At 41.4% G+C, this 12,415-nt stretch overlaps 1 protein-coding gene across 1 annotated transcript in view; it reads right to left on the bottom strand.

The window, feature by feature from the left end:
- The window catches only part of LOC128887317 (nephrin), a 360,575-nt gene that overhangs the window by 63,032 nt on the left and 285,128 nt on the right, over positions 1-12,415 (bottom strand). The window contains exons 4-5 of the mRNA XM_054143079.1: positions 11,567-11,710; positions 7,904-8,077 (exon numbers count right to left, since the gene is read on the bottom strand). Of these exons, the coding sequence (XP_053999054.1) occupies positions 7,904-8,077; positions 11,567-11,710 (318 nt within the window). The remainder of the gene's footprint in view (positions 1-7,903; positions 8,078-11,566; positions 11,711-12,415) is intronic.

Raw genomic sequence — 12,415 nt, 5'->3', positions numbered from 1 at the left:
GAACACGGATAAAGGAAGTTCCTAGGGAACGTCACGTTCGTAGAAATCCTTTTCATCAGCGGAGCTGAAAAATTCCAATACAAAATGGCTGACCCGGGTCAGTGGGCACGGGAAAGACGTATCTCGGGGTATGGAAATTGATCCAATTTTCGGAACACGAGACCGACTTCCAAACAGAGATGGAGACGCATGCATGGGGAATTGATTCGTTTTAGAGGTTCGTGTCGTCCCCGGGCTTCCTACGGTTCGACAGTTTTTTGAAGGAAATTTTCCGGTGGATTTGCTGACAAGAAAAAATGCTACGCAATTTTTATGGTAACTCCGAAATCGTTTGGCTGGGATTCGTTTCACTGCGTCGTAATATCTCTCCCTTTTGCCGCGTGACATTTTTTATTTAAACGTCCGGATGCTCGTAAAACAGATCTAAGACTCCGTTCGGGTATAATCGGGTTATTTTATTCCCCGCGAATAAGGAATTTCTCGATAATTCCGATCATCGTTGGGAATGCGAGAAGAAATCTAAACGTACCCTTGTTTTCTCCGCTGAAAATAAAAACAGAGCAGGAAGAATATACGAGAAGAACTTTTTCCGGAATAATTTGGGACAAGAGTAGTCCAGGATTCTTTTCGCTGAATAAACACGTAAACAATGCGATGTTAAGAACCTTGTTCCTCTCGAATAGCTTTTCAGCTTTTTCATCATTTTCCTTCTATTATCGTCTTGTATATGTAGGCTACACGCAATGCGAAAACCTTGTTCATTTTAAATATTCAGCCTGCTTTATCCTCGTTTTCCTACCGCTATTTCCCCAAGACGAGGACTCGTAATCAAATGAAATTCGCAATTATGATTCCCAGATAAGGAAAATCATCTTTGCTTAGGCGTCTCATTTGTATCACGAGTCCCTGTGACAAAAATCGATTCCACTAACAAGATTGAAATTCTAGTTTACTCCGAGAAACCACGTACGAAGAAAATTTGTTTTACGCCGGAGAGCAAGTGTCGAGCAACGTCAATCGCGAAGAAAAGTAGAACGACTTTTATGTAAATTTTTAATTGAAACAATATTAAGCTAAATTCGCCGGTATTTCCTTAGCAAAGCAAACGTTCCCGTAGACTTTTGGATAATGGAACGCCAAACTTTACTCTATGATAATATTAGCGAACTTAGCTCGATATTCTCAGCGAAAAATTTACATAAAATAATTTAATCGTGGCCATTTTCGTAATAAGATCGACACTTGTTCTCTCGCGTAAACAATCAACCGATACAACAACGGCAAAGGGCAAACACCGTGAAATTCGTTTCTGCCCTGTTTTTGTTTGCTCCCCAAAGATGCAAATAACAAGGAAACCCGAGTTCTTCGTCGTTCCTCGCGCTTTATTTCCCAGCGAAAGAGGTTTTAACGCAGCGAACGCTCCCGGCTCGATCGTTCTTTTCCCGTTCCCTCTTCACCCACCCACCCACCCACCCACCCACCCGCCCCAACGCCACCCCCGTCCTCTTAGAAACATGTAATTACGCAGCCAATGTCCTTTCGGGTCCAATTTTCCAGCAGTACAGGCGACCGCACGGTGAGCATTTATTGTTCTTTCCGTGATACTTCTCCGGTTGGAAAAAGATTCGCCCGTTACACGTCCCCCTTCCCGCCCCCTGTGCTTTCTCGCTTCTTTTGTATCCCACGGGGACGATAATGGACATGGGAGACGAAAAAGGATCGACTGGATGCGCTCGCAGCTGCTTTTCAACTTCAATTACGCCGGTTAATAACTTACGGATGATTCAATCTTCGAGCCAGAATCCGAGGGAAAACATTTTTGTTCCACCCGCGATAATTCCTCCTTTCTAACATCGGTCGGAATCCTTTTCCAACGTGCTCCGCGGATATAACGACAACCGCGATGCCGTTCAGTCAGCCCTTCGATTCGTTTGGACGAACGAAATGCCTTTTTCATTAAAAATTCTAAACATCGTAAGTTATAATATTTTTAAGCATCAAGGCCTTTTCTAAAATATGGGATCTCTATACATCTTTCGTTTTAAATGATTTGTTTAAGGTCGCATCGACGTCTATGTTATCAGCGACCACATTTTACAAAGCAACTAGTTGTTTATGTAAATGTCGTCCTCGTGAATTGTGTCTACCCAATGCTTTCGCAAGTTTGGTAAAACTCGACGGTATCGTTTAGTATTTATTACACCTGAAATCTTTGAGATACGTAGATTCCTTCCGTCTTCCATCAATTCCTTGCATTCCTCAACTAAGTGTGCGGTGAGGGTTTGAGGTCTGTATGAATTATGTACTCAAAATTTGATGTAAAACGTGCCGGTCGAGCAGCGATACCAATCTACCTCATCACACGTTCGCTACAAGGTAAACCTTGTACGTAGCGTCTGCACATGGTGAAAGTTTCGAAAGGGATCCGAGTAGAATCCAAACCCAAGAAGTTAAACAGACAAACGTTATCGTCGCCCGTAACTCGTCATCAATTCCTCATGCGAGGGAAATTCGATCGTTTCCCATTACACTCCACGGAAAATGGTTTCCCTTCGGTTCCTTTCCCCGACTTGGTCTCCGATACCGCAGGCCCTTGCCTTCCAGGAGGATGGAGGTCCCGAAAGGAACAAGAAGAAACGCGCGTGGAAAGCTACCTGATTGAATCTCATAAAATATTTATCCGCGGAAAGGTGATATAGTTTCCTGTCCGACTTTTCCGTCGATCGAACGCTCGTATCAGTTTTCTGTATCGTTATCTCTCTGTCGTCCCTTTCCTCGCTCGCCGCGCCGCTCTATTCTCACCTTCTGGACACGTACGATTCGTGGGGTCGGGTACGCGAACCCCGTGTAGTTCACAGAGGCGGCTACGGGGTCTCACGGTGCTCCCTGCGCGTGATTTCGAATGCTCGCGTCGACCATCTTCGCGTTCAACGTGTACCCTCTCGCGTGGCGATACGTTACGAGAACGGCGCGCATGCATTTATGCCGGGAGCAGCGTCGCTTTCAAGTTTACGATACACGTACCGGTCGTCCCCTCGTAGACGACGACGGTTCCAGGACGTTTCCATAACTCTCTCGTCCGTTTGAGAAATTCTTATGGTTTTAGTGCGTGGAGACGCCCCGCTTACGAATCGTCCAATGCTTTATTCGACTGACGGAACAATTTAGTGGACGATTCGAAGGCTAACACCGTTTCAGATTTTTGTTCGTTTATAGTTTTTTATTTTTGATTGGGTGGGTACGTTTATCCATGTACGTATTTATAATTAGACATTTATTTGAAAACATCGAACATATCATTTAATTTAGACAAACTTCTTCGATAAACATAGCGGTTAGGAATATTCATGAGACTGACTGTAATCAGGTTGATTCGTAAATACAGTCGGTGTAATAATTATTAGTACAAAAGCTATTTATTTTAAATGGATTGCTGTACGAATACTTCTTACACTGACCGTCACTTCCTTAGCTTGCAATGAACGATAAATATTAATTAATTCTACCATCGTTCGATGTTTCTCGTTCCTACTGGCCAGGCAAATTAAACATAGCTACCAGCAGAGGGGTTATTTGTTCCCAGCAGCGGAAGTCATTCGTAAATCAGCCCAATATTTGTAGTCACGAACCTCTTCGTTCAAAGTAGAAAAATTCTAAGGCACCCCCTTTCGGAAAGTAATCGTCTCTCCCGCTTTCCCAGCGAATAGGAGAACACATATTTGCGGACCTCCACAATTCCGTACTGTTGGCGCCAAAAAGACAGGGGTGGGAGAGGGGGAAGAAAAAAGAGTTAAGAAGCGTCCCCAAGGCGGGACAAGGAAGAGTCTTCGGGGATCGCGTTTACCTAGAACCGTTTCTCGTGGACGCGAGCTTTTTCCCCCGAGAGACGCCTCCTTCCTTCCACTTCTCTTCTTTCCCTCTTTTCTTTTTTCTTTTTTTTTTTCGCGCCTAAGGCCACGTGCAGTTTGCGCAACAACACTCGGTGGTCAACTCGTTTCCGCGCTTTGCGGAAACGACCTGTTCACCGGAAGGCATGCGACGACGCCTCGTCGCGACGCGGGCCAACGACCACCGGTCTCGTTTCGCGTGAAATATTAAAGGCCTCGTCGCCATGGAACGTCTCTGTAAACGACTGACGACGATATCCATGGGGGAAGGACGGTCGTTTGAAACGCGGATCGGGAAACGCCTCCCCGTTTCCTGAATAAACGATTCCCTGGGTCTTTGTGACACCGGGGAGGAATCGCTCTCGTAATCTTCGTTCTTCGACGCCGCCAGCTGCGCGAGGGAAATCGATTGCATTCGATTCCGTGGCCAGGGAAAATTTCAGCTAATGGGAATTTCATGCGGGGGAGCAGGAGTCAGGTGAGACGTTATCATTGAATATTTTCGTATCTTACGCGTGTAATCATCGAAATAAGGAGCTCTTTGAAAAAAGGCTCGAGGTCTCTGAAATCGTCTGATCGCAGTCGTGTTACGATCTACGGTCAGTTATTCGAAGTTTCTGAATACATATTCCGTTATACGTACGTACGCGTGGAAACTTTATATTATATCCACATTTATGAAAAAAATGTAATTTAGACAAATTTCCTCGATAGACACAGAGAGTAAGGATAGTTGTAAGTAGACTGCAGATTTCGATTCATTTATAGAAAATCTGAACGTGCAATAATATATAAAAAATATTGAACGTAAAGTTCATGTTACAATACTTGCAGAGTAAAATAAACTCCTATTTGGGTTCAGTTTTTGTAGGTACGTTTACAATGATTTTATTTTGCATAAAGAACCGCAGTCTAGTTACAAGACTCCATTTTTAGAAGAGCTTTTATTCGATCAATTTTTTAAAGGACATTACTTCCTTCTAATCTACCTACTTCGTCTGTTCATACTGATACGCAGATTTGAAACGCGAATTCTCAACGATATAAATCTATTTTTCTATAAAATTGTGTACATTAGGACCAGGTGAGTTCCTAAAAAAAAAAAAAGTCTGAGAAAATAAACTTTCCATTTTACGACGAAAATCTTCCCCCGCTTAGAAGAGCTTAGCCGTTTCTCGCGAGAATACCCGGCCAACGGGAGATACAATTGGAAGGATCCAGCTGGTGAACAACAATGAGGAGAAATTTAAGGAACTTCGCACGACGCGTAACGTCCCGGCGAACAGATTCGTACACGTGCACGTATCGGAAAAGGCATTTTCTAAACTCGCGAACTAGTTCACCCGCCGCTGCGTTTCAAGGTTTACGCCGCGCCGTTACTAATCAGGGTTTACCACTTCTGGCTGGTAACTTTGGAATAAGTTCACCGGGGGAATGTCTTTGTTAACGTGGAAAGTCGACCGCATCGGCACCGCGCTTGCACACCCGATTGTAGTATCGAACTTCGGTAGTTCGGGCCGACTATTCGAGTCAGATTCGTCGAAAGCGCACTCGATCATACGGAAACGGGTGCTCGTCTCCGCGTGAAATTTCTCATTTTGTTGCTTGAAAGCGTGGTTTCGAGATAAGAAACTTTAACTGTCTACTTGCGTAAAGGTTATCCAGCGTGGGGTCAAATCGCGTTGTTGTTTTCCACGAAATTCTCAAATTTATATTTATTTTAACGAACTAATTTCGTTGTTTATTCGATGTTCGATTTCTTCGGAAATCGCAAAATAATCTGCATCGGTGTTATTTCCGGAAATACAATAGCACAATATTATTAATATCAATGAAGGTGTACGAGTTGAAATATTGAACGTAACGGATAATATCCCTACTTTCGATTACTTTTAATATCAAATTGGCCAGAATTGGAGTTGTTCGACACACGGAGTTCGCGATATGATTGCTCAGGGTAACCGAGTTTGGCGCAGATTGTTCGCGAGCATGTGCGAATTCAACGTCGACTAGTTTCTATAACTTTATTCTACAAACGAGTACAAATTCGGAGTTGCTACGTCGCTTATAGAATCGAACACTGGGTTATCGAATGTTCGGCGTGGTTCTCGAGGATTTCGATATTGCGTCCAAAATTGTGTTCGAACTACTCGAAAACTTATTAAGAATGTATACGAGTCTTTAGTAAAGTATATACAGATATACTTCGGTATTTATATACTGTACATGTGTGTTACCAAAATCGAATGAAAAATACGTTAAAATTTCAGTTATAGAAAAATTACAAATCGTACAACTCTCTGCTCGAATTTTTCTGACGAGATTAATTTCTCAACCTGTATTATCCGATCACTCGATCCAGCGAGTACTGTGCGTTTTTTAATCGTAAAATCCTTTCAACCGAGCCCCTTGTATGGAATATCGCGCATCCGTTCCCGATGTATCATCAAAAAAATGTGCGAAAAGAGCCTCGCGATGACGTCTCGTATTTTCACTCGGTTTATTAACGCTCCTTTCTCCAAGTATATAATACACGTTCATTAATTATCGTTAGATTTAAATGCGCTTGTCAGGGTTCACGGTTCTTTCATTTTCATTTGCCGCGCGTGAAACCACTGTTCAGAGTTTAAACAAATAGTTAACTTTTCCGTCTCATTGTCCAGCCGGCCACGTAATCGAGTTCGGAATGTGAATGAACGCGAACGAATAATACGCGTATAGAAACACCATGAATTATCGCGTTTTTTCGGTTCGCGGGAATTGCCCCGTTTTCTTTCCGCTCGCGTCGGGACGGTGCATCGCAAAATATCTACCATAATTTTATGTGCCATGTACCCGTGTAACAGCGATCAAGACGTCGGTTCATTTTTCACGCGGAACAATGGCGGGCAAAATAATAGAAAAAGAAGCACAGCAGCCCCGACTATTCCAGGCAAACCGTAAAGAAAGTTTCACGGTTAATTCGTAATGTATACGTTACGCGTAAAGTAGGATGAAAATATAAATTTCAGCTCGGAGTCATTACGATTAAACGCGTCGAGGAAATTGATTGTTTCTTTGAAAGTGGAGAGCAAGTATTCTTTAGACTCGGTTTTAATATTAGGTATATCGAGTAAATTTTTATTTTATAGATTCCACGTTTGCTGTTTCGAATTTTTCCAGCGACGTTTTATTTTGAAAGGGGAGCTTTATCCAACCCTAGAGCCTAACGTCTAAAGACCATTTCAACATTTATTCGTTGAATGTTTTTAATCGCGTCAACGAATTAGAAATAAACGCTCTTTCAAACGTATACAAAATGCGGAAAAAGTGGTTTCCAGACATCTTTGTTCAAGTTTTTATTACCGATGTTGCGCCAAGGATAATAAAGTGTCTCTTTAAAAAAATGTCTTTCTATCCCCGATAGTTTTCAAGCCAGGATTAAAGGAAGAAACTTTAGAAGGTAGTCCCGCGCCGTAAGCTCGAGTTACTCTCATTAAAAAAATACGTATTCCTTACTTTTTACCGCTCCGCGAACACACGAGGTTTCATCAAAATCAGGGTGGGATGTTCTTTGTTAGCGTCACTGAATGGAATTACATACTTTTACAGTTTCCGAGCTGAAAAATGATTTAAAAAGAGGTATTTCCGCTCGAAGAATTATTTATGGCGCCAGAGCCCTCTGTAAGAGGAAGTTGCTTAAAGAAATGAATGTTCCTTAAGTAATTACGAAAATTCCTTTAATTACTTTCAAGTGCTAACCACGGTTCGATACCGTTCTTTCGAAGTTACTTTATAATTTGATTAATATAATGTTCGTGGTTATTCACGTGCTCCATTTTTAGTTGATCCAATCCATCATTTATACACGTTATCCCATTTCATATGTCCATTTTCATTTGGCTAATCGACCAACTTGAACTATGGATAACACGAATATATTAATAAAATTGACGTCACAGTTGGGGACGCGACACACGTTCATAAATGTATGTATACTATTTATGATATTAACGATGGAATAAGAGATTACTCACATATGACGATGAGATGAGCATTGGCACGGATCGGTTTGCTGCGCAAATGCGGTCCAACTTGGCACTGATATTCGCCATCGTCCGTCAGAGAAGCGTCGGTGATTTTCAGATTATAGATGCCTGCGTTTTGATCTCCTATCAGCTTTAGTCTTGGATGTCCAACGATATCACCACCTGGAAATCAAACGCGAATAATATCATTCTCGTGTTACTTGTTTCAAGAAAAAATTCTTATATTGTTTCTGATCGACTCGAAGCTCCGAAACGAAGACGGAATGATCGTTTCCTAAATATGCAAGCTTACTTACAGAAACCGAGAAAGGGGGTTATTTTTCGTGTAAAAGTGAATAAAAAATGTGGTACGACATTTCGCTTATACGAGGTTTCATTCTTAAGTAAATCGAACTTGAACATTCATCTGCTACGCGTACGGCATGGCTGGCGTGTCTGACCAGTGCGCGCTGTTTCTACTTACGTCCGCGTTTCTACAGATTATTTCATTCGTGATTGTAATATAATATTGTCACACCGCGCGATAATATCCATTTTCCATGTATCGTACTACCATCGAAGCAATTCCAAACGATTAACCATTGCAGAGTATTTATAAACACCAACGCAAGTAGTAGTAACGAGTAACGGTCAGACACGTTAAAGAAATCGTAACCGAGCGTACTCGACGAACTTAAAAATTAATTTCCTCGTAAACGAAGCCTCCCAGAAACAAATTTCACTGCGCATTTTCGATTCACATCTTAACAAAGAATAATCCCTATTTTCGTCTGAGCGCTATTTCGATTCGTTCTCCGTATTAAAACGATTTCGCGAGCCCCAGTTAATGCCATCAACGTCATTTATATTTTAATTGCTGTAAAAGAGTTGAATGCGTTCTTAAGACGTTTCAGAACGGGGCACCGGTTAATATTATTAACATCATTTATATTTCAATTATAGTGGAAGAGTTGGATACCTCGTTAAGATATCCCAGAAAGTTTAATCTTATTTTAACCTTATTTTAATTGAATTCTGCCCACTCTGACGAGACGTTAAATGTGATTTCGTTCTGGAAAATTCTCTCTGCTTTTCCAGGTCTTGCTGACTTCGTCTTTGAGATTCTTTTCGACACAAAGATGCTCTGTATATTATACGGTATTATTTTATTCTAATTTTGTTGGAGTATTTTGAAGATGTTCCGTGGATGTCGCATGTCTACCATGTTGCGCCAGGAACACACCCCTCGCGTTTAACGAGGGACGAAGACGTCGTCAAGAGTCTCGTTCTATAAGAAAATAGAGGAAAAGAACAATCGCGAACTTACATTCAACTCCGTCCCTTTTATGGGAAAAATGGTAGCTTGTTACAGTCATAACGAGGGAAACTGAAAAAGGATATTATTCCAGCTATGACGTGTCTGCGGAATTTCACGTGAAACCCATCCTCGACTTCGATCACCTAATTTTTATACCAACTCCGTCTCTTCCTGATTAACCATGACGAATTAATTGAGAATATTACAATGGCGATATAATGAAAATTCTAGTTTCCGCGATTTAAAATATGAGTACACATTTTTTAGAACTCTATTGCAATAAATTATTAAACGTTCTCGATACCCGACTTAAACAACGGAAATTAATGATCGTTCGATGTGTAGGGTGCAAGAATATTCATGGTGAAAGGTTTCAGGAAGAAAAAAGGAAAGCATCATAATGCATTAGGGGCGTATTGTAACTCAAAGACAAATCGTAAATTAAACGTGAACGGCTCTTATAAAGGACGAAGGCACATGTCATTTGCCAGGAAATACTGCAACGTGCTGCCATTTGCTTTTCGATAAGAGCGGTGATGTATGCATAATCGATAGAGGCGGACGGTTTCATCGCAGTCATTACCTTCTGTCAACCTTGCCTTTCGCGAAAAATTTACTCTGCCACGGCAAACGGCGTGCTAATCGAACCGCTAATCATCTGGCTCGCGTTTCTGCCAACGGAATCCTCGCGAAAAAAAGATAACGTCGTGGAATACGACTCGTCCATTCGAAAGGTATGCAATTACAAACGATCAAGGAATTTTCTCAGCCAGATTAGGGATCTTCGCGAAGATTAAAATTTTTCTAAACGTACTTAAACAAATTATCAAATTCAAAGACCAGTTTTCTTTTCATAAAATTTTTTCCGTTTAAAAGACACCCTTTTCGACGCTGCGACGTACGTTAACATATTCTATTTCTACTGTTGAAAGCAAGCGAATCATTCGAATAGCCTGTTTTAGATTTCTTCGAGTTGTATGCTCGCTCGTATATTATTATACCGTTACCTTAGCGAAAAGTCTTCTCTGACACATTTCCAACAAAAAAAAAAAAAAAAACACCAGCCTGCACTCGAATTATAAACGTATAATTTTTCACGAGGTGTTATATCGGACGTTTTTCCGTGGCGTCTAATTATGCGGCTGCGTGACGTTTGAAAAATTTGGGTCACGCGTCATTGAGAAGTGCGGCTAATAAAGGTTTCGATGGTCGAGGATCCAATTATTCTTCTTTTATGCCACAGTCGTCCTCGTACGAGGTCGTCGGTGGCTACGAATGCGAATCGAATAATGCGCCGAGACCTGAAAACCGTGACACTGAAGAGGGGGGGGGGGGGGGGGTGGGAGAGTGGGGGTGCTTTTGTGGTTCGCGAAGCTTTTGTTGAAAAACGATGACGTCACGTCGCACGGTTCTCTCCCCCAGAAGAGGGTTTAAATCGTTTTAAAATATCCAGCGCCAGAGAAAGTGAGATAGTTCCGCTCCATTAATATTGCGAGTACTAATGGTCCTCTTTAAGGTAGGAAGATGAAGTTATTAAACGAACTTTCGAAGATCCTGTAATAAGAAGCGAGGAATCCGCGGGGCTGGTCTCGCTGAATTCATCGCGTCCGCGTTCTACTTCGACCGAGCTTCAACGGGAGTCGTAAGGTTGACAATTCGTATAATCCATGCAAGATTTATCGAAACCGTTTTCAACTTGGTCTAACGGTACTCGCGAAAATCGTTCGAGCCAACGTAGAAGCTCCGGTAGAATAATCGAAATCGTGGAATGTATGCACGAGATACAAAATGGACGTTATAGCGGTACAATTATCGAACACCGAAAATCATTCGGAGCTCTCCTCGGCTTGGTACTTATCCTACTAATTATCGTCAAAATTTGTGCTTCGCGGATTTCGAGAAAATATTTGCTAAATAGAACCCACAACGAGGTCGAGAACACGGTGATTATCGATTAATAGTGAATGCTCGGTGGCTAGACGCGTGAGTTGTGTTCATTTCTGCGCGAACATTCTATGCCCTAATGCTTATTCTGATAAATGCAATCGCGGCGATTATGAGAACGTCGTTAGTTGAATTCGGTGTTGGACGAAATGTAATCCACGATTATTATCGAACGATCAGGATTCTCGATTAATTTTACAGCCGTTGACGTTTGAATTTTTATTATTCAATCGAAATTATTACGAAGTATACGAATTATCGATGAAAGAATATATTTTTTTTTTTTAAATTTAAACAAAGTTAAACGTTAAATCTTTCATGAATTTATAGAAAAATCTTCGCTTCGGAGGTTCGAGTTCATGCTGCGTTTCAATAATAGAAATGAATAGTAGCGAGATCGATGCACTCACTTGGTTGAATGACGTAAGCAAAGCCATCTTTAACCCATTGCACAATGCCGACTCTGTGTTCCACCTCGCAAGGTATCGTTACATCGCCACCTTCGAGGACCGAGCTGTTCCTTGGCGTCACTCGGAAGTATTGCCCTCGTTCGCCTGAAACACAATTGCAAATAACAATCAGTAAAATTAACTCATCGAAAAGAAACAAGAATATCGAGATAAGAGCCGAGCTGCCATATTTTTAGTTTTAATAAGTCGAAACGTCGTTGATGAAGTTGCTTGCGACAAAGACTGAATAGGTTTGTCTTCGTTTCAATTAAAATTAACGTCGCTGAAATACAGTTACAATTAGCAGTTAACCACTTGAAGGTAGCGCCGAAGTTAACTCGACGTGCGCAGCCCCAAGATAATTAGGTAAAGTCGTGCTTAGCGATTAAAATAATATGAAGCAAAGTAATGGTAGCGGACGCGTATATTTTCGCGAGTGCATCCGAATGTTTTTAAAGTGAAATAAGGTATTATCAAGTTAAATATTAATTACCCATTTTCAAATATATCATTTGTCCCAATTAATATTTTAGCCGTTGCATATGTATCCGCAATACCGTGTAAAGCATATAAAAGTGTGCTTACGGTAAGTTCGCAACAAAATGGACGAATATTTGATTTCACGATGAAAAATCGCAGGTGCAACCAACATCGCTTCCGTGAAATGAACCGGAAGCCGTAGAAGCTCGGGTAAACGTAGCGATGTTGAATCCAGAGAAATGTTCCCGTGCATCTTTCAACGTAAACATTTAAAGGAGATCGAATGCAAGGGAAAAATAAAACTTTTTAATGGTACGACGAACGTTACAA

Source organism: Hylaeus anthracinus, unplaced genomic scaffold (assembly GCF_026225885.1).
Source record: "Hylaeus anthracinus isolate JK02 unplaced genomic scaffold, UHH_iyHylAnth1.0_haploid 11985, whole genome shotgun sequence".
Classification (NCBI taxonomy): domain Eukaryota; kingdom Metazoa; phylum Arthropoda; class Insecta; order Hymenoptera; family Colletidae; genus Hylaeus; species Hylaeus anthracinus.
Note: the sequence above shows the minus strand (reverse complement) of the source record. Positions and strands in the feature narration are given on the sequence as shown.